Raw genomic sequence first — 23,468 nt, forward strand, 5'->3', positions numbered from 1 at the left:
CCTCCTCGTCTGAGCAGACCCTGTGTATTCGCAGGGCCTGTCCATAGGGGATGGCCTCTTTGACGTGGTTAGGGTGGAAGCTGGAAAAGTGGAGCATCGTGAGGTTGTCCGTGGACTTGCGGTAGAGTGAGGTGCTGAGGTGCCCGTCTTTGATGGAGATTCGTGTGTCCAAGAAAGAAACTGATTCTAAGGAGTAGTCCATGGTGAGCTTGATGGTGGGATGGAACTTGTTGATGTTATCGTGTAGTCTCTTCAGTGATTCCTCGCCGTGGGTCCATAGAAAGAAAATGTCGTCGATGTATCTGGTGTATAGTGTTGGTTGGAGGTCCTGTGCAGTGAAGAAGTCCTGCTCGAACTTGTGCATGAAAATGTTGGCTTATTGGGGTGCGAATTTGGTCCCCATGGCTGTTCCGTGTGTTTGGGTAAAGAACTGGTTATCGAAGGTGAAGACATTGTGATCCAGGATGAAGCGGATGAGTTGTAGGATGGCATCTGGAGATTGGCTGTTGTTGGTGTTGCTGTCGCAGCGATGCAGTCATCGTGGGGGATACTGGTGTAGAGTGCCGAGACGTCAATCGTGGTGAGAAGTGTTCCTGGTTCAACTGGTCCGTGGGTACTGAGTTTTTGTAGGAAGTCTGTAGTGTCGTGACAGAAGCTGGGGGTTCCCTGAACGATGGGTTTCAGGATGCCCTCGATGTATCCAGAGAGGTTCTCACACAGGGTTCCGTTGCCTGATACGATAGGACGTCCGGGTGTGTTGGCTTTGTGTATCTTTGGGAGGCAGTAGAAGTCTCCCACGCGGGGAGTACGTGGGAAGAGAGTGCGTAGGATGCTTTGAAGGTCTGGATCGAAGGTCTTGATCAGTTTGTTGAGCTGGTGGGTGTGTTCTTTGGTCGGATCTGCGGGTAACCGTCTGTAGTGTTCCTGGTTGCACACTCAGTGTTGACTACTCCTCAGAATCAGTTTCTTTCTTGGACACACGAATCTCCATCAAAGACGGGCACCTCACTCTACCGCAAGCCCACGGACAACCTCGCGATGCTCCACTTTTCCAGCTTCCACCCTAACCACGTCAAAGAGGCCATCCCCTATGGACAGGCCCTGCGAATACACAAGGTCTGCTCAGACGAGGAGGAACGCGATGGACACCTACAGACGCTGAAAGACGCCCTCGTAAGAACGGGATATGACGCTCGACTCATCGATCGACAGTTCCGACGGGCCACAGCGAAAAATCGCATAGACCTCCTCAGGAGACTAACACGGGACGCAACCAACAGAGTACCCTTTGTCGTCCAGTACTTCCCCGGAGCGGAGAAACTACGCCATGTTCTCCGCAGCCTTCAACATGTCATCAATGACGACGAACACCTCGCTATGGCCATCCCCACACCTCCACTACTCGCCTTTAAACAGCCACCCAACCTCAAACAGACCATCATTCGCAGCAAATTACCTAGCTTTCAAGAGAACAGCGTCCACGACACCACACAACCCTGCCACGGTAACCTCTGCAAGACATGCCAGATCATCGACACAGATACCACCATCACACGAGAGGTCACCACCCACCAGGTGCATGGTTCATACTCCTGTGACTCGGCCAACGTTGTCTACCTCATACGTTGCAGGAAAGGATGCCCCAGAGCATGGTACATTGGCGAGACCATGCAGACGCTGCGACAACGGATGAACGGACACCGCGCAACAATCACCAAACAGGAGGGTTCCCTCCCAGTCGGGGAACACTTCAGCAGTCAAGGACATTCAGCCACCGACCTTCGGGTAAGCGTACTCCAAGGCGGCCTTCGAGACACACGACAACGCAAAATCGTCGAGCAGAAATTGATAGCCAAGTTCCGCACCCATGAGGACGGCCTCAATTGGGATCTTGGGTTCATGTCACGCTACACGTTACCCCACCAGCGAACAAATGTTATCTGTTTTTAATATAACGGGTCAGTTGCTGTCTTTTCTATGTTTCTACCTCTCTATCTCTTTTTTTTTTGGTGATTTGTATATTCAGAGAACTTGTAGGTAACACCTGTCTGTCTGCACACTGATTGCCTTGGCAACGGGCAGTTGAAAAAACTGTCTGTAATCACCAAGCATTGTTCTGTGATTTATAAATGCGATTTCATTTCGAGGATTTCATTTCCAACAACGTTCACCTGAGGAAGGAGGAAGCCTCCGAAAGCTTGTGAATTTAAAATAAAATTGCTGGACTATAACTTGGTGTTGTAAAATTGTTTACAAGGCTCTGGCAAGATCAGCGCTGAAGGGCACCGGCAGGTACAATCTCAGTATAACTGCAGAGTTTGTTGCCTCTGTATTTTAAGGGTCATTGTTTTCTAGATCCTGAGAACATGCAATGTATTGCATGCTAGGTGATGTCACAAAAACAGTTCTTTGATACGCAAAAACAATGAACTCTTCCTTTAATGGACTGTGATGCAATAGCACGACAAAATGCCCAATAACATTTTTTTCACAATTAGTCACAGTATCATCCAAGGCAACTGAGTTACAAATGTGTAACCACAATTTTGCACAATTTCTAATCATACCCAAAGATCAAGCTCTATTGACAGAAGATACCATGTGACATCCATGGAATCACCAAGCACCCCGTTGAACCAAAGCAAGTACACTGCCACCTGGGCCTCCCCATTGTGACCCTCTTCCTGAACCTGAATATGGGTTGCTCTTGAGCTTCTTTTGAAGCTTTTGGGTTTCCTCCTAATTGGAAACCAATTGTGCATCCAACTGAGAAACCCTCCCCCCAACGACCCTCACCCTCCCTGCCTCCAACCTGGTCAATGTGGATCAAGGCATGATAGAAGATAGCCCAGTTTTAGAAAAACATATATTCCCTGAGGCCGAATTAAAAAAAATCTTCAAAATATGGCCCCTTTTCCTGGCCCAATGCCCGCTGCTGGCATACCCCAGCGAAGCCAAACATCAAGCATCTGGAGCACACTCCATCCCACACAAACAAGCTAACTGTCAAATCCTAGTGGTATACACTAGCATCATTGCCACAATCTGGAATCTGTCCTTACAATCATCCACGACTCCAACCCCTCAGTAGAGTTCATCAACTACTATAAACTACCATGTTTACGATACCTTGTACACTGAAATGAAATCACGCTCCCAGTGATGAGCCAAAAGATCATGATTTCTATGTTTTTCATGATTTCCGTCCAGTAAAATTAATGTATGGCAAATTGTGGAAAGCATACCACTGATTTCCTGATATGCTCCCACCAGGAACATGATCTTATAAAATCAGCCTTTGTGTATTATAGATTTAATGTACATCAGTGTACTGTAAGAGCAGTAAAAAACATAATTCTAAAGTAATTATGGAAATTGAAGGTAATCTTCTGAGTATGTCTGAGCACCGGGCGAAGTTGCTGGTACATACATGGAAAATTTACCACATTGTTTTTTGATAAACCTCTTTTCAAATCTGTAGTCATTCCAAAAAGGGCAATGTCTGATGACAATAATTTGCATTTATATGGTGCCTTCAACATTGAAAAACGTCCCAAGGTGCTGCAAAGAGGTGTAAAGAAAAATGGATTCCGAACCAAAGAGGTATTAGGAAGGGTGACTAAAAGCTTGGTCAAAGAGTGGGTTTATAGGAGGGTCTTAAAGGAAGAGACCAAGTTGGAAAGGCAGAAGAGTTTAGGAAGGAAATTCCAGAGCATGGGTCCTAGGTGGCTGAATTCAGTTGGGGAGGGGAGGGATTGTGCATTGGTGCAGGTTGCGGAGATAGGGAGAGGGAGGGGTAAGGTCATGAAGGGAGTTAAACACAAGGCTGAGAATTTTAAATTTGAAGCACTGGGGGACTGGGAACCAATGTCGGTGAGCGGGACAACAGAGATGAAGCTTTGGAGGTGGATGGTGTAGACAACCATGTCAAAGGCTGCAGAGAGGCTGAGGAGGATGTGGAGAGTTAATATACCAAGGTCACAATTGCAGAAAATGTCATTCATGATTTACAAAAAGAGGGATGCCAGTTCTCAGGGTTTCAATTACACTTAATGGATTGGCAATATAAATTACTGTATTTAGTAGTGAGTCATTAGCACAGTGATTGTATTACATTTAAATACACAATAGCACAGAATTATTTCCTTGAAGATGAAGGTGTTAGCTAAGCCATTACCCAGCAAATAGACATCTTCACAAATAACATAGGAAGAAAACCAAAACATGTCATGTAGTTGCAAGATGATTTGTAGTTCCGTTCCAGAAATCAGAACTTCAAACTTCTGATTTATTAACCTTGGAACAATGAAAGCCCAGATTAACATGCTCCTGCCTGATGGAGCCAGCCAGCAGTTCAGAAAGGTAATTGACTTATTTCACAAAGTCTTCAAGGTTCCACTTGTAAAAAATCTATTTAAAGTCGTGACACTTAAAATGCATAAATTTCCCTAAAATCGAGCAGATTCAAGCTCTGGAAAGCATATTGAAGACTGGAATTGTATTGAGTGTAATGTTCCTTAAAAATATTTCAAAGAATGGGCAACATCTCATTTCTAAAGTGTTTTTTGTTTGTTTTATCACTTTGCAGCTCTAGCACTTGAGCTGTAGGAGTGGTGTGCAGCAAGCTTTGTTGGTTGGCCCTAATTAGAGATGCAGAGCAAGCTCCTCACTTGGATTGGCCTACCATGGAGGTTTATTCAAGCCAGGAAAGGGGGTGGGGAATAAACTACTTGACAATGCTGCAGCTCTTATAGGGTGATCCATCCTAAGTGGATAGAAAATTGCACCAGAGGCTATTAACATCCATTATCATATTAGAGTCAAGCTCTGGCACATTGTGGAAAATATAACACTTTAAGTAAAACTATAGGGCCGATTCCATACTGCTACAGAGTGCAGGGTGGGAAATTGCAAACGCACAGTCTGTGATCTTCAATCAATTAATTTTAACGGGGAGAAAATCCCACTGGAAGTGCGGAATTGGCCCTTATAACAAGAGTGTTTCTTACACGCTGGAGAGAGGGCAAGCTTCTATTACAGAATAATAAGCCAGTTCATTTTGTTGGCAGGGAGCCTTGCCTGATGGCCACACATATTGAGACACCATGGGCAGCATGCTTATCATTTCCCGATACATGCATGCTGGCAAGTCTCTCTGCCAACAGCACAAACTTCAAAAATTTTGTAGATGTCTCAATTTTTAATTAATGTAGATAAATGACATTAGGGCAAGCTGTCTTTCCATATACAGATGAATGAGTCTGTTTTGACTGCATTGTAAATGTAATGATTGCATCTAAATTTGTAAGTTTGTTCCTTTGATTCTTCACAGATCTTTTTGAAAAAAATGTATAACAGTTTGGCATTTCTATTGAATTGTTCCTCATCACTATTTTTATTTTTGTTATTTCTCTTAATAAGTTAAACATATCTACTATAGCTTGATTTTATATTAAATTATGTCTATACTACAAAAATAAAAGGCTTTGTTCCACTAAAAATAAGCTTTGATTTTGTGTCTGTTTTGTACCATAATAGCATTATTAATCTCATAATATTAACACATCACCTCTGGAATTATTCAGATCAACAACTTGTAGTTCCAAGCTGTTCTGATGGGTTGCGATTGATGACCTGTTGAAATAAAAAATTCTAATGCAATTCACTTATGAATACAGACAACAACATCATTGAAGGGAAGCAACTTATCCATGGAAATGTGGATATTTCTTGATAGTTTCTGAAATTGTTTTCCTCCCATGATGCTTACCCTTGTTCCTCCACACATAAACCAAGATAAATAGAAAAACAAGATTATGATGGTGGCAGGAACTGTGTGCAAGCCTGGCAGGGGAGGGGGCGCAGTTTTGACCAGAACCTTCATCTCCTGGCTTTTTGCCTCTTGCATCTTCCCCTCAGAGAGTTTAGGGCTTCTTAGGCCTGTCCCCCTTTAAATTGAGGACAACTTTGCGGTGTATATGAGGGTGCTCCTGGTCTACCCCAGCAATTCTGCCCAGTTCCCCTTTGGTCCTGTGTCTCCTTTTCCAAGTTGTTTTATTGACAAATGTTTGCTACTACTGATTCTTGATTGATTGTTTTCATACCTGCTTGCTTCTTGTTTATTGATAGGTTTGCGACCCAATCAGTTATGACTTATTGCTTTTATATGACTGATTTGTGAGTCATTAGGGTGCGAGTGTGATGTAACTTTCCATGCGACACTCTTTCAAATGTGATGCTTTGAACGTGAACAATAGGCAATAGATACAAGAGCCTAAAACTTCCACTGACCCTATTGAAGAGGTAAAGGTACAGTGGACAGGACTTCGGGTACAGCCGCTACAGGGGCGCCCTCCTTGATGAGGTGGTGGAACTTGGATTGACACGTGAAAAAAAATTCTAAATAAGAAATTGGAGCAGGAGTATGCCATATGGCCTCTCGAGCCTGCTCACTTTTCACTACGATCATGGTTGATCTTCGGCCTGAACTCCACTTTCCCACCTGATCCCCATATCTCTTGACTCCCTTAGAGTCCAAAAATCTATCGATCTCAGCTTTGAATATATTCAACAACTGAGAGCATCCACAGCCCTCTGGGGTGGAGAATTCCAAAGATTCACAGCCCTCTGAGTTAAGAAATTCCTCCTCTTCTCAGTCCTAAATGGTTGACCCCTTATCCTGAGACTATGCCCCCGAGTTCTAGGCTCTTCAGCCAGGGGAAACAGCCTCTCAGCATCTACCCTGTCAAGTCATTTTAGACTCTTATATGTTTCAATGAGATCACCTCTCATTCTTCTAAACTCCAGAGAGTATCGGCTCATTCTACTCAATCTCTCTTCATAGGACAACCCTCTTACCCTAGGAATCAATCTAGTGAACCTTTGTTGCACCGCCTCTAAGGCAAGTATATCCTTCCTTAGATAAGGAGACCAAAACTGTGCACAGTACTCCAGGTGTGGTCTCACCAAAGCCCTGTACAATTGCAGCAAGACTTCCTTACTCTTGTACTCCAACCCCCTTGCAATAAAGGCCAACACACCATTTGCCTTCCTAATTGCTTGCTGTACCTGCAAGTTAACTTTCTGTGTTTTGTGTACAAGGACACCCAAATCCCTCTGAACACAAACATTTAATACTTTCTCACCATTTAAAAAATATTCTATTTTTCTATTCTTCCTACCAAAGTGAAAAACCTCACATTTCCCCACATTATACTCCATCTGCCACCTTATTGTCCACTCACTTAACCCATCCATATCTCTTTGCAGACTGTTTGTGACCTCCTCACTTTCCCACCTAGCTTTGTATCGTCAGCAAACTTGAATACATTACACTTGGTCCCTTCATCTAGGTCATTAATATAGATTGTAACTAGCTGAGGACCAAGCACTGATCCTTGCAGCATCCCACTAGTTACAGCCTGCCAATCTGAAAATGACTCGTTTATTCCTACTCACTGTTTTCTGTCCATTCGAATATATTACCCCCAACCCCATGAGCCCTTATCTTGTGTAACAATCTCTTCTGTGGCACCTTATCAAAAGGAATGTGGCAAATTGGATCCAAAATTGGCTCAGTGGCAGGAAGCAAAGGGTAATGGTCGACGTGTGTTTTTGCGACTGGAAGGCTGTTTCCAATGGGGTGTCGCAGGGCTCGGTACTAGGTCCCTTGCTTTTTGTGATATACATTAACGATACGGACTTAAACGTAGGGGGCATGATTAAGAAATTTGCAGATGACACAGAGATAGGCCGTGTGTTGATAGTGAGGAGGAAAGCTGTAGAACTGCAGAAAGATATCAATGGACTGGTCAGATGTGTAGAAAAGTAGCAATTGGAGTTAAATCCGGAGAAGTAAGAGGTAATGCATTTGGGGAGAGCAAACAAGGCAAGGAAATACACAATAACTGGAAGGATACTGAGAGGTGTAGAGGAAGTGAGGGACCTTGGAGTGCATGTCCACAGATCCCTGAAGGTAGCAGGACAGGTAGATAAGGTGGTTAAGAAGGCAGATGGAATGCTTTCCTTTATTAGCCGAGGCATAGAATATAAAAGCAGGGATGTTATGCTGGAAATGTTAGGGCACAGCTTGAGTAGTGCACATAATTCTGCTCACCACATTACAGGAAGGATGTAATTGCACTTGAGAGGGTGCAGAGGAGATTTACGAGGACGTTGCCAGGACTGGAGAATTTTAGCTATGATGATAGATTGGATAGGCTGGGGTTGTTTTCCTTGGAACAGAGGGGTGATTTGATTGAGGTGTACAAAATTATGGGGGGCCTAGAAAGAGTGGATAGGAAGGATCTATTTCCCTTAGCGGAGGGGTCAATAACCAGGGGGAATAGATTTAAAGTGATTGGTAGAAGGATTAGAGCGGAAATGAGGAAAAAATTTTTTACCCAGAGGGTGGTGGGGGTCTGGAATCACTGCCTGAGAGGGTGGTAGAGGCAGAAATCCTCAACTCATTTAAAAAATACCTGGATGTGCACCCGAAGAGCTGTGACCTGCAGGGCTACGGACCAAATGCGGGAAAGTGGGTTAGGCAGAGTGGCTCGTTTTTCAGCCGGCACGGACACGATGGGCCGAATGGCCTCCATCTGTGCCGTAAATTTTCTATGATTCTATGAAAGTAACTAATTACCCCACCAAATAGTATGCTTAAAAATATTAGGTCTAAACAAAGTTTTAAAAGCACAATAACTCTTTATGATTGCCAAACTACTAAAAATTAAATTTTAAAAATGTGGAGTCTCATAGTACTCCTTATTTTAATAGTTTTTGGTCATTGAAAAAAAATTAAAATTTAAAAATTATAATTTTAAACTTACTTTTCCCTTCTGTCTCTTTAATTTAATTCAATTACTTCTTTGACTTCTAGAATACTAAATTTAAATGAATGAAGACTGATTGCCTGCTTGTGGGCATTGCTTCTCTTCCTGACTGATTTTGTGGGCATGTCTTCTATTCTCAGACTGTTCCATGCATGTTGACTTGCCCTGCTCAGAGACTAGGTTGATTGCGCACAATTTTTCAAAAGCTCAAAATCAAGCAAGTTGACGCCACAGAGCCCGCAGTAAATACATTTGTTAATTTAATTCGCAGGAGCTGCAGCGATCATTGCCAAGCCGCTCTGCGCAAGGCCCAAAATCTTAAAATTAGAGCCAGGCCATTCAGAAACAAAATCAGGAGGCATTTTTTCACACAAAGAGTAGTAGAAATCTGGAACTCTCTCCCCCAAAAGGCTGTGGATGCTCAGACAATTGGGGCTTTCAAGATTGAGATGTGTATTTGTTAGGCAAAGGATTATAGAGCAAAGGCAGGAAAATGGAGTTGAGATACAGATGGGCCATAATCTAATTGATTGACAGAACAGGCTTAAGGGGCTGAATGGCCTTCCACTGTTCCTATGTTAGTATGGAATCACTCCCCCCCCCCCCATCTCCAACTTTAGGCTATACACCTACCTCTCCCTTCCATTTAAATTTTTCAAGCTGCAACCCCAAATTAAATTTCACTCCCACCCACTACCTCTGCCCACAGTTTCACCATACCAGCAGAATACGACAATGCACAGCAGATTATAAAACTCTCTTGTCCCGAACTAAACACGCTTTCGTGTGAGCAACGCCACAGGACATCAAGTAGTATTGAACCATAAACAATCTGAAATGTAATTAAAAGGTACTTCCTTGGTTTCTTGCCGGTATTTCAATATCTCTACGCTACAGATGGTACAAAAAGAAAAGTTTTCGTATTCGGTGGAAGTTGAGGCAGAGTCGCTCAGAGCCGGGCGGGGCGAAAGTTGCATCTTCTCATTCGAAGCCGAACCCAGCCCGGATGGTTCCGAGGATGACGTGGCCCCCGCGCGCTCCACCTCCTCCCTCTTCACTGCGACAACGGAGCGCTTGTTGACTTCCAGTCAGTATCAGGCAGACCTCGCCGTGGTGGGAACAAAGCAAGCATCGCTCGGAGCTATGGGAATAAATGCAGCCGACATTGATGACCAGTCGCTTCTTCCTTATTATTTGAAGCCTGTCGACTTGGTGAAAGCGGCCGGAAGGTTTCTTCAGTGGTGGAACCGCTGGTGCCAGTAAAAAATCGGCGGCCGTCCGTCCGTCCGTATGGGGGGGTCGTTGCCGATTCTAGCGCAGTAGAAGTGCGTCGAGCGGGGCAGTGGCAGAATGCGGAGTGAGGCGGCGCGCCACAATAGCACGGTAAAATGAACCAGTGTGCAAGGAATGGACGCCTGGCAGCTCCAGCAGTGGCCACCAGCAAACTCTTTACCGCCTAGCCCCGCTAGCAATGGGAGCTTTTAGCTTGTGGTGGTGCTTTCTTCCCTCTCTCGCAGCTTGGTCCGCAGCGACGATGAATTGGAGCATTCTGATGGTAAGAAGCATACGGATGTACGCGGTGGGTTGAAGGGAGAGAGACCGGTTGTTTACCAGAAGCTCTTATTGTCTGGCTATGAGGGAGGCGAAGATATATATTTCAGATTCTCAACGTTTACTTTTTAGATAGTAAATACAAATTGTAATAGTTTGAGGTGTAGAGTGCTTCGTTGTTTTCTTACTAAATATCGGTGTTGGAATGCGTCTGGGCAGGGCATTAGGTGCATGTTAATTTTTCTTTACAAAGGATAGCACACTCGTTCCACCTAGACATCAGTGTTGTATCAATGTACTGATACCCATGTGCTGCATAAGGTAATATAGGTACATTTTATATTGACCGGCTTGTATTTTTGTTAATCTTGGTAATTATTTTTGGCACAATTTTTTTCTAATCTATCTTTGTCTTCCTAACTTAGTTTTTATTGGAGAAAAGGAGACTTCTTATAAATTAATGCAGATTTTAAAAATAACTTGAAATGTAAACTGGTATTGCAGACTTGCTGAGAGAATAACCCTGTGAATTAAATAAACTGTTACAGCAATGTTTATTTCATTTAAAGGAATTTAAAAATGGTCCCATAAATACATATCAAATAAGGATGCAAGTTGCTGCATTGAATTATTGATGTTGCAAGTAACAGTATGTCAGCCAACCTCCTGATTTGTTGTGAAATTTCACTACATTGGATAGAATTTTGTTTTCTTTTGAAAAATAATGATTTTGAAATCTTTTCAGCTTGGCTTCTGATAGTTATTTTCTCTGTGTAATTTTATTCATAATGTAGAGATTTAATTTTAAATTTGTTCAAAATACACACTGTTCTGGATAGGTTTTTTTTATTCATCCTGACATGAACACAACCAAATTTTTTAAAGAAAGATTTATTGCTTTTTTGAACAAAACTAAGCATAGTTCATTGAGAAACCTACTTTAAGCAGGAGTGGTGGATGTACAGAATCCTGCTATATTTCTGTAATAATTTCCAGTTTCAACTTAAAAAACATTCTGGTGGTAGTAAAACTAAGGCCAATTCTTTTGTTTCCCACTGGTTGTTTAAAGTTTCTAACATATAAATCATCTGTCTTAAAGTGACATCACAGCAACATTCTGGGAACCATCACGTTTCTAATAAGTCTTTCATACTTTTTGTATGATAAATATAAAACGAATGAAGGAAATTGAATGACATACAGGCCATTTGGCCCATTCAGTCTGTATTAATGTTTATCATCCGCACCTAGTCGTCTTAAACCCATGTGCCTGTCCTGTTCCCATCTCACTTTATGCCCCTTTCCTTCCACTGCCTATCTAACCTATTAGGTTTTGACATGGTCTCTGCTTCAGTCGCCAACTCTGGTAGGCAATTCCACAGCTTCAACCTTCTGTGTAGATTTTTTTTTCTGCTCTGTCCTATGTTTCATACTAGATTCCTCAATCACAAACAGTATTTTTCAATTTGCTCTGTCTCACCCCTTCTTAATTTTAAACACCTCCTATCAAATCATTCTAATCTCCTCATTTCTAATAAAAACAGATCCAATTTTTCAAGTCTTTGTTCACCATTACATTTTGACTTGTATATTCTGTGCCCCTTGCCATGAAACCCATTAATCTATGAGCTTTTTTTATGGCTGTACACACTGGAGATGCTGCTTTTAATGCATTGTGAACCAAAACCCCAAATTTTGCTGCTCTTTCACATCACCCAACCTTCCCCTATTCAAAGTATGATTATTAATATTATTTGTTTTACCAAATTGTACCACATCATAATTACAGACATTAAATTCCATCTGCCACTTTTTTTGCTCATTCCATCATCTTGTCAATATCCCTTTGTAGCTTCCTTTTAGTCCTCAGAATAATTTACTATGCTTCCTATTTTAGTTTCATCTGCAAGTTTGGACCCCACTTCCTCTAGCCATACACCCAAATTGTTCATGTACACCGTGAACAGATCCACAGGCAGGATCTGTGCCTTTCCCAGAACAGATGCAGACCCAGGACAGAACCTTGTGGGACACTACTACCCACTTAACTACTCTACAAAACTGTCCTTAACTTTTTTTGAACCAGTTTTAATCCAATGTGTTATTCTAATTCTATACCCCTTAATCTTCTCCAGTAGTCTCCTGTGTGGTACTTTGTCAAAGGCTTTCTGGCAGTCCAGTGCACTCTCCCCTTCCATCATATCTGTCACCTCCTCAATTGTCAGGTTTGCCAAATATGATCTTCCTTTCTGAAATCCATGTTGGCTGCTTCTAATTTTCTCTTCAACTAGATACTTAGTAACTTCATGCAGTCCAATTAATCCACAATTTGAAATTAAAATTTCTGTATTTCCATTGAGTAAATTCAATTGTAAACAATTTTACAACACCAAGTTATAGTCCAGCAATTTTATTTTAAATTCACAAGCTTTCGGAGATTTTCTCCTTCCTCAGGCAAATGTTTCAAGATCTCCTTGAAGCCTACGCATTTATACATATTGAACAATAATACATGGTGTTTACAGACTGCCCCTGCAACTGCCCGTTGCAGGGGCAGTCTGTAAACACCATGTATTATTGTTCAATATGTATAAATGCGTAGGCTTCAAGGAGATCTTGAAACATTTGCCTGAGGAAGGAGAAAATCTCCGAAAGCTTGTGAATTTAAAATAAAATTGCTGGACTATAACTTGGTGTTGTAAAATTGTTTACAATTGTCAACCCCAGTCCATCACCGGCATCTCCACATCATGAGTAAATTCAGGCATGGTTTATTGCAAAGGTGCCCTTGTACCAACAATGCAAGTATGCTGGGCTTTCAGCTTGTCTCTGATAATGTCTGTCTGAGTTCTAGCTTTTCCTGGCAGAGATGTTCATTATTATTTGGGTCTTCTAGGTCAAATGAAAATACATTTTGGCCAAGGAGAAGCCCTTCCAGACACTGATCAAGTGAACTTCTTTGTAGGCCACTTAGGGAGAGGCACTGATCCTGCCTGTGAATGTATTGTGTGTTATCTTCTGCCCCAATCCAAGACAATAGTATTCATGGGAAAGAAAATGCAGATGTGAAATCCATATTAAGCATCTGATCTTAAAAACAAATTGGCTGGAAACTAATTTTTTCAAATGCACAAATCACCTGGGAGATGTGAGCTTTAATAAAGTATGATGTCGAGATGCCGGTGATGGACTGGGGTTGACAATTGTAAACAATTTTACAACACCAAGTTATAGTCCAGCAATTTTATTTTAAATTCACAAGCTTTCGGAGATTTTCTCCTTCCTCAGGCAAATGTTTCAAGAGCTCCTTGAAGCCTACGCATTTATACATATTGAACAATACATGGTGTTTACAGACTGCCCCTGCAACTGCCCGTTGCCAAGGCAATCACCGTGTTCAGACAGAGAGGTGTCACCTGCAGAACCCCCGAATACACATTCAACAAAAAAACAAACAGGGAAAAAAAAGAGAAAAAAAACACAGAGAGAGGCAGAAACATCCGGAAGGCAGAGAGAGCCAGCAAATGACCCATTATATTAAAAACAGATAACATTTGTTCGCTGGTGGGGTAACGTGTAGCGTGACATGAACCCAAGATCCCGGTTGAGGCCGTCCTCATGGGTGCGGAACTTGGCTATCAATTTCTGCTCGACGATTTTGCGTTGTCGTGTGTCTCGAAGGCCGCCTTGGAGTACGCTTACCCGAAGGTCGGTGGATGAATGTCCATGACTGCTGAAGTGTTCCCCGACTGGGAGGGAACCCTCCTGTTTGGCGATTGTTGCGCGGTGTCCGTTCATCCGTTGTCGCAGCGTCTGCATGGTCTCGCCAATGTACCATGCTCTGGGGCATCCTTTCCTGCAACGTATGAGGTAGACAACGTTGGCCGAGTCACAGGAGTATGAACCATGCACCTGGTGGGTGGTGTCATCTTGTGTGATGGTGGTATCTGTGTCGATGATCTGGCATGTCTTGCAGAGGTTACCGTGGCAGGGTTGTGTGGCGTCGTGGACGCTGTTCTCTTGAAAGCTAGGTAGTTTGCTGCGAACGATGGTCTGTTTGAGGTTGGGTGGCTGTTTAAAGGCGAGTAGTGGAGGTGTGGGGATGGCCATAACGAGGTGTTTGTCCTCATTGATGACATGTTGAAGGCTGCGGAGAACATGGCGTAGTTTCTCCGCTCCGGGGAAGTACTGGACGACAAAGGGTACTCTGTTGGTTGCGTCCCGTGTTAGTCTCCTGAGGAGGTCTATGCGATTTTTTGCTGTGGCCCGTCGGAACTGTCGATCGATGAGTCGAGCGTCATATCCCGTTCTTACTAGGGCGTCTTTCAGCGTCTGTAGGTGTCCATCGCGTTCCTCCTCGTCTGAGCAGACCCTGTGTATTCGCAGGGCCTGTCCATAGGGGATGGCCTCTTTGACGTGGTTAGGGTGGAAGCTGGAAAAGTGGAGCATCGTGAGGTTGTCCGTGGGCTTGCGGTAGAGTGAGGTGCTGAGGTGCCCGTCTTTGATGGAGATTCGTGTGTCCAAGAAAGAAACTGATTCTGAGGAGTAGTCCATGGTGAGCTTGATGGTGGGATGGAACTTGTTGATGTTATCGTGTAGTCTCTTCAGTGATTCCTTGCCGTGGGTCCATAGAAAGAAAATGTCGTCGATGTATCTGGTGTATAGTGTTGGTTGGAGGTCTTGTGCAGTGAAGAAGTCCTGCTCGAACTTGTGCATGAAAATGTTGGCGTATTGGGGTGCGAATTTGGTCCCCATGGCTGTTCCGTGTGTTTGGGTAAAGAACTGGTTATCGAAGGTGAAGACATTGTGATCCAGGATGAAGCGGATGAGTTGTAGGATGGCTTCCGGAGATGGCTTCCGAAGACAGTCCAGAATGTCACCCGAGCACAACGCAACGCCATCAACGCTCTCGAGACCAACCGCAACATCGTCATCAAACCAGCGGACAAAGGAGGAGCCATAGTCATACAGAACAGAACAGACTATTGCAAAGAAGCATACCGACAACTGGACAACCAGGAACACTACAGACGGTTACCCGCAGATCCGACCAAAGAACACACCCACCAGCTCAACAAACTGATCAAGACCTTCGATCCAGACCTTCAAAGCATCCTACGCATTCTCATCCCACGTAATCCCCGCGTGGGAGACTTCTACTGCCTCCCAAAGATACACAAAGCCAACACACCCGGACGTCCCATCGTATCAGGCAACGGAACCCTGTGTGAGAACCTCTCTGGATACATCGAGGGCATCCTGAAACCCATCGTACAGGGAACCCCCAGCTTCTGTCGTGACACTACAGACTTCCTACAAAAACTCAGTACCCACGGACCAGTTGAACCAGGAACACTTCTCACCACGATGGACGTCTCGGCACTATACACCAGTATCCCCCACGATGACGGCATCGCTGCGACAGCATCAATACTCAACACCAACAACAGCCAATCTCCGGAAGCCATCCTACAACTCATCCGCTTCATCCTGGATCACAATGTCTTCACCTTCGATAACCAGTTCTTTACCCAAACACACGGAACAGCCATGGGGACCAAATTCGCACCCCAATACGCCAACATTTTCATGCACAAGTTCGAGCAGGACTTCTTCACTGCACAAGACCTCCAACCAACACTATACACCAGATACATCGACGACATTTTCTTTCTATGGACCCACGGCAAGGAATCACTAAAGAGACTACACGATAACATCAACAAGTTCCATCCCACCATCAAGCTCACCATGGACTACTCCTCAGAATCAGTTTCTTTCTTGGACACACGAATCTCCATCAAAGACGGGCACCTCAGCACCTCACTCTACCGCAAGCCCACGGACAACCTCACGATGCTCCACTTTTCCAGCTTCCACCCTAACCACGTCAAAGAGGCCATCCCCTATGGACAGGCCCTGCGAATACACAGGGTCTGCTCAGACGAGGAGGAACGCGATGGACACCTACAGACGCTGAAAGACGCCCTAGTAAGAACGGGATATGACGCTCGACTCATCGATCGACAGTTCCGACGGGCCACAGCAAAAAATCGCATAGACCTCCTCAGGAGACTAACACGGGACGCAACCAACAGAGTACCCTTTGTCGTCCAGTACTTCCCCGGAGCGGAGAAACTACGCCATGTTCTCCGCAGCCTTCAACATGTCATCAATGAGGACAAACACCTCGCTATGGCCATCCCCACACCTCCACTACTCGCCTTTAAACAGCCACCCAACCTCAAACAGACCATCGTTCGCAGCAAACTACCTAGCTTTCAAGAGAACAGCGTCCACGACGCCACACAACCCTGCCACGGTAACCTCTGCAAGACATGCCAGATCATCGACACAGATACCACCATCACATGAGATGACACCACCCACCAGGTGCATGGTTCATACTCCTGTGACTCGGCCAACGTTGTCTACCTCATACGTTGCAGGAAAGGATGCCCCAGAGCATGGTACATTGGCGAGACCATGCAGACGCTGCGACAACGGATGAACGGACACCACGCAACAATCGCCAAACAGGAGGGTTCCCTCCCAGTCGGGGAACACTTCAGCAGTCATGGACATTCATCCACCGACCTTCGGGTAAGCGTACTCCAAGGCGGCCTTCGAGACACACGACAACGCAAAATCGTCGAGCAGAAATTGATAGCCAAGTTCCGCACCCATGAGGACGGCCTCAACCGGGATCTTGGGTTCATGTCACGTTACCCCACCAGCGAACAAATGTTATCTGTTTTTAATATAATGGGTCATTTGCTGGCTCTCTCTGCCTTCCGGATGTTTCTGCCTCTCTCTGTTTTTTTTCTCTTTTTTTTTCCCTGTTTGTTTTTTTGTTGAATGTGTATTCGGGGGTTCTGCAGGTGACACCTCTCTGTCTGAACACGGTGATTGCCTTGGCAACGGGCAGTTGCAGGGGCAGTCTGTAAACACCATGTATTGTTCAATATGTATAAATGCGTAGGCTTCAAGGAGCTCTTGAAACATTTGCCTGAGGAAGGAGAAAATCTCCGAAAGCTTGTGAATTTAAAATAAAATTGCTGGACTATAACTTGGTGTTGTAAAATTGTTTACAATTTAATAAAGTAAGTAGTTATTCTTAAATCTGGCAATTTAAAATTACAGTAATTATCCAGTTTTGTGTATATTTAAGATAAACTGCATTTACGGTTGCAGTGCCTTTCGTATTACCCCACTGAGCACATGATACAGTAAACCTTTTACAACAGTGTTCGAGAGAGCCAGAATTTGCATTGTAGCTAAGATGTGTTCATTTATAGTTTCTCTGATCCATGCATAGTGTGTGAAACCTCCATAAAATCACAGAAGTGTAATGCAATTGTCAAAGATTGTGATATACGTGTACAGTAGATTGTTACCTTTGTTCATTAATCCTTGTGAAAGGATTCATTCGCCGTTTTTCCCACATCCACCCATAGATAAATTTCATAGGCTTACAAAATACTGAAATTCAATTTCTGAATTGTGTAGAAATTCTACTGCTGTTCAACAAAGGTTTTAGGTTCCATTTACTACCCTATCCTTGTTTCTTCATATTTGCCTAAAATCTAAACCACTGGAGTCTTTTTCTTAAATTAGGAATTTGAGATCTCTCAATAATTGTTTGTTTTTTCTTTAAAGTTTCGCTTATTAACCACCCTGTCAAAAACTTTTAAGTATTGGTGTTAGGCTAGTTCTCAGATGAAGGAGTTTTTAACAAGTTTGAAATTGGGTGGGGTTTGATACTGAAATACTTAGTGTTAACTCCGCAACCAATAATTCTGCTGATTGTGCAACCAAAATAGTTTCTGGCTTTTTTTTTAACCAGTATAGTTCAGACCACCGATATTGTAACAAAGCAGTGTGTATCATCGAATTTTATATCCTAATAGCAACATCAAGAAGGCCAACGGAATGTTGGCTTTTATTGCTAGGGGGATAGACTATAAAAACAGGGAGGTATTGCTGCAGTTATATAAGGTATTGGTGAGACCGCACCTGGAATACTGCGTACAGTTTTGGTGCCCATACTTAAGAAAAGACATACTTGCTCTCGAGGCAGTACAAAGAAGGTTCACTCGGTTAATCCCGGGGATGAGGGGGCGGACATATGAGGAGAGGTTGAGTAGATTGGGACTCTACTCATTGGAGTTCAGAAGAATGAGAGGCGATCTTATTGAAACATATAAGATTGTGAAGGGGCTTGATCGAGTGGATGCGGTGAGGATGTTCCCAAGGATGGGTGAAACTAGAACTAGGGGGCATAATCTTAGAATAAGGGGCTGCTCTTTGAAAACTGAGATGAGGAGAAACTTCTTCACTCAGAGGGTAGTAGGTCTGTGGAATTTGCTGCCCCAGGAAGCTGTGGAAGCTACATCATTAAATAAATTTAGAACAGAAATAGACAGTTTCCTAGAAGTAAAGGGAATAAGGGGTTACGGGGAGCGGGCAGGAAATTGGACATGAATTTAGATTTGAGGTTAGGATCAGATCAGCCATGATCTTATTGAATGGTGGAGCAGGCTCGAGGGGCCGATTGGCCTACTCCTGCTCCTATTTCTTATGTTCTTATTAATCATGCAGTTTTCATTTAAAAAAATTTCTTCTACCAATTCATCTGCAAAGGAAGAAACTTGTTATATAGCATCTTTTAATTTCCTCAGGATGTCCCAAAGTGTTTTACAGCCAGTGAATCACTTTTAAAGTATAGTCACTTCGATATAGGCAAATGCGGCTTGCCAATTTGTGCATAGCAAGATTATTGTTGCTAAATTTGGGTTCACACTACATGTTCTCATAAGTTCACAAGTCTCTCCCATAAGCAGATTCTGTATCCGCAGTCATCAGGAGTTTACTTGAAGGATCAAAGTAATGAAACCTTTTGTTAGGTGAACTAGATACAGTAATTTTGCACATGCTCCCATGTGCACCTCTTCCAATCTCCTGGAAGGATGACTGATGAACACGCCAGTGAAATAGGCCATTTATAAAACATAGAGTGATGCATTTTACAAATATGTTAATAAACAGAATATTGTTTACAATGAACTTGGCCTGTTGAGCTTGATTCCTGGATAATTCAGAACTCCAGCTCAAAATGAAAGTTGTCACGTTGAGCATCTGCCAGAAACTTTGTGCCTCAGGCATCCATTCCAGTGCCTGTCTGGCTGCTCTTTTGGGTTAAACCCAACAGTGTGCGATCTCTGTGCTCAACTTTGAGCTTCAAACCCCACATCTGTTCCCTTGCCAAAAATGCTGCCTTCTGCCATAGTAGCGCTTACCTCTGCTCCAACCTCACCCTCATCATTGCAGAAACTTTCGTTCATGCCCATGTCGCCTCACTGCTTCATCTCTCAAATCTCCTCTTACTGGCGTATGTCATAGTTTAACTCTTCTGTGCCATTTAACTATATTGATCACCTCAGTCACCACTCTAGGCTGAAAAATTCTCTGATGTTTCTTCAAAATTCAGCTCTCTGATACTAGGGTACAATCTTGTGGCTCTTTGCACCTCCAAGACTTCTATTTCTCAGTGAGCATACCTGGGTATGGTGTTTTCTGATCTGTCAATCGAGCACAGCACCTTGCAACTTGGTCACAGCAACTGATTAACATACAGACATACAAACCAAGAACAGGAGTAGGCCGCTCAGCCTGCCGGGCCTGCTCTGCCATTTAATGAGATCATGGCTGATCTGATTGTGATCTCCACCCTACTTCCCCCATCTACCTACCATAACCTTTGACTCCCTTGTTAATCAGGAATCTATCTAACTCAGCCTTAAAAAGATTCAATGACCCTGCCTCCACCACTCTCTGGGGAAGGGTATTCCACAGACTCTCAACCCTCAGAGAAAATTTTTTTCCTCATCTGTCTTCAATGGGAGACCCCTTATTTTTAAACTGTGGCCCCTAGTTCTAGTCTCTCCCACAAGGGGAAACATCCCCTCAGGATCTTATTTGTTTCAATAAGATCACCTCTCAATCTTCTAAACTCCAGTGTATGCAGGCCCAACTTGTCCAACCTTTCCTCATAAGATAACCCCCTCATCCCAGTCGAGTGAACCTTCTCTGAACCGCCTCCAAAGCAATTATGTCCTTTCTTAAATAAGGAGACCAAAACTGCACACAGTATTCTAGATGTGGTCTCACCAATGCCCTGTACAACTGTAGCAAAACATCTCTACTTTTATATTCCATTCCCCTTGCAATAAATGACAACATTCCATTTGCCTTCCTAATCACTTGCTGTAACTGCATACTAACTTTTTGTGATTCACGTACTAGGACACCCAGATCCCTCTGTACCTCAGAGTTCTGCAATCTCTCTGTATTTAAATAATGTACTGCTTTTCTATTCCTCCTGCCACAGTGGACAAGTTCACATTTTCCCACATTATACTCCATCTGCTAAATTTTTGCCCACTCACTTAACCTATCTATAATCCCTTTGCAGATTCCTTATGTCCTTTTCACAACTTAGTTTCCTACCTACCTTTGTGTCATCAGCAAATTTAGCAACCATACATTCGGTCCCTTCATCCAAATCATTGATATAGATTGTAAATAGTTGAGGCCCAAGCACTGATCCCTGTGGCACTCCAGTCTTTACATTTTGCCAACCTGAAAATGACCCATTTATGCCTACTCTCTGTTTCCTGTTAGCTAACCAATCCTTTATCCATGCTAATATGTTGCCCCCTACATCATGAGCTCTTATTTTGTGTAGTAGCCTTTGATGTGGCACCTTGTCAAAAGCCTTCTGGAAATCCAATTACACCACATCCACAGGATCCCCTTTATCCATATTGCTTGTTACTTCCTCAAAGAACTCTAGTAAATTAGTCAAACACGATTTCCCTTTCACAAAGCTGTGTTGACTCTTCCTGATTGCATTGAGATTTTCTAAGTGCCCTACTGTAACCTCCTTAACAATAGATTCTAGCATTTTCCCTATGACAGATGTTAAGCTAACTGGCCTGTGGCTTCCTGCTTTCTGCCTCCCTCCTTGAATAGAGGAGTTACATTCACTATTTTCCAATCTGATGGGACCCTTCGAGAATCTAGGGAATTTTGGAAAATTAATACTAATGCATCTACTGTCTCTGCAGCCACTTAAAAGAACCTAGGATGAAGTCCATCAGGACCAGGGGATTTGTCAACTTTTAGTTCTAATAATTTTTTCAAAACCCTTTCCCTGGTGATTGTTCTGTGTTCTGTTTGTTTTGTTGGCTACAGTGATGAGAAACGTTGAGTGTTGAATGTATTAAAATCCACAAATCTTTGAACTGCACCTCCAGCTATTTCGATACCATTTGTGGAGTACTTATGTTGACCATTTAGTCTTTTCACAGGCAATATTGTACACTCGTCTGTATTACATTTTCAGCTGCCATTATTTCTGCCCACCTATTTGACCTAACTCATTTTGTGGCCCCTGAGATGCTTTTTCAGATTCAGCTGCCCCGTTCAATTGGTTGTTGGCGACCAAACATCTCAGCCCCAGGCCATCGCTGCAGGAGTTCCTCAGGGTAGCATCCTCGGCCCAACGATAGTCAGACATTCCCTCCATCACAAGGTGAGAAGTGGGGCTGTTTGCCGATGATTGATTGCAGTGTTCAGCTCCATTTGTAATTCCTCAGATAATGAAGTAGCCCACGGCTGCATGTAGCAAAACCTGGACAGCATCCAGGCTTGGGGTGCTAAGTGGCAAGCAACATTTGTGCCAGACAATGACTGGAGAGAGAGTCTTATCACCTCCCCTTGACACAGCAATACATTACAATCACCAAATTCCCCACCATCAATATCATGGGGGTTGCCATTGACCAGAAACTCAACATGACCAGTCACACAAATGGTTACTAGAGTAGGTCGTAGGCTGGATGCTGTGTGGGGAGTGGCTCTCCACCTGACTTCCCAAAGCCCCTCCATCACCAACAAGGCACAGGTCAGGAGTGTACTCTCCACTTGCCTGGATGGGTGCAGTTGCAACAACACTCCAGAAGCTCAACACAGGACAAAGCGTTCAGCTTCATCGGCAGCCTATTCACCACCTTAAGCATCCATCGCCGTATCGTGGTTGCGGTGTGTACTATCTACAGGATGCATTGCAACAACTCCCCAAGGCATCTTCGACAGCACCTCCCAAACAAGCGACCTCCACCAACTTGAAGGACAAGGGTATCAGTGCATGGGAACACCATCACCTTCAAGTTCCCTCCAAGTCACCTCCACTTGGATGTATATTGCCATTCCTTCATTGTCGCTGGGTCAAAATCCTGCAAATCCCTACCTAACAGCACTGTGTGAGTACCTTCACCACGTGGGCTGCAGTGGTTCAAGAAGAAGGCTCACCATCACTTTCTCAAGGGCATCTGGGGATGAGCAATAAATATTGGCTTTGCTAGTGACATCCATATCCCTAGAACGAATTAAAGAAAATTAACAAATTTGACCATTTTGTATCCAGCTGTTAATGTAAATTAATAGATCCCTGAGATACTCCATTTGGCACTTGATTCATCTTTCTTCACTCTTCTTCCTCCTCCTCCTTCCCCCCCACCCCCCCCATCCCCCAACACACATTCTTCAACAACTACCTGCTGTTTTTTTATATCCTTCAGTGATTTAAAAAAAAATCTATTCCCAAGTTTAATCTTGAATCCTCTCTTTCCCACCACACCCCCAGCCCCGCAATCTGCTTTAAGTTCCAATATTCGCCTGTCCTGTGGAGCTTTGCTAAATGCACTTGATAAATCATTGCTTCATTATCTGAAGATTTTTTTACAGACCAGTTGGGATGTCATTTCCTCAAAGAAAGTTGAGGAGGTTGGTCAGACAGGATCTTCCCCTTCTGAACGTAAGGCTTATAATTGGTTATTGTACAATTTATCATTGTGTGAAAAACATGATATACATTGTCAATGCAATCCCAAGAATTCAAAACCACCCCAAGCTTGTGGAAGACAAGTCATGACATTGGAGTGCTTTCAGGATGTAACATAGCTAGCTTTGATATTGGGTCATTTGATTAGTTGCCGCAAGATCTGTGGCTAGAGTGAA

The 23,468-nt window shown here is 43.5% G+C and overlaps 1 protein-coding gene across 1 annotated transcript in view; it reads left to right on the forward strand.

The window, feature by feature from the left end:
* Positions 1-9,887: 9,887 nt before the first annotated feature.
* The window catches only part of tnfrsf21 (tumor necrosis factor receptor superfamily, member 21), a 72,724-nt gene continuing 59,143 nt past the window's right edge, over positions 9,888-23,468 (forward strand). Inside the window, exon 1 of the mRNA XM_067984524.1 lies at positions 9,888-10,389. Within this exon, the coding sequence (XP_067840625.1) occupies positions 10,306-10,389 (84 nt within the window). The 5' untranslated portion in view covers positions 9,888-10,305. The remainder of the gene's footprint in view (positions 10,390-23,468) is intronic.

The sequence above is a fragment of the Heptranchias perlo genome, chromosome 5 (genome assembly GCF_035084215.1).
Source record: "Heptranchias perlo isolate sHepPer1 chromosome 5, sHepPer1.hap1, whole genome shotgun sequence".
Lineage (NCBI taxonomy): Eukaryota > Metazoa > Chordata > Chondrichthyes > Hexanchiformes > Hexanchidae > Heptranchias > Heptranchias perlo.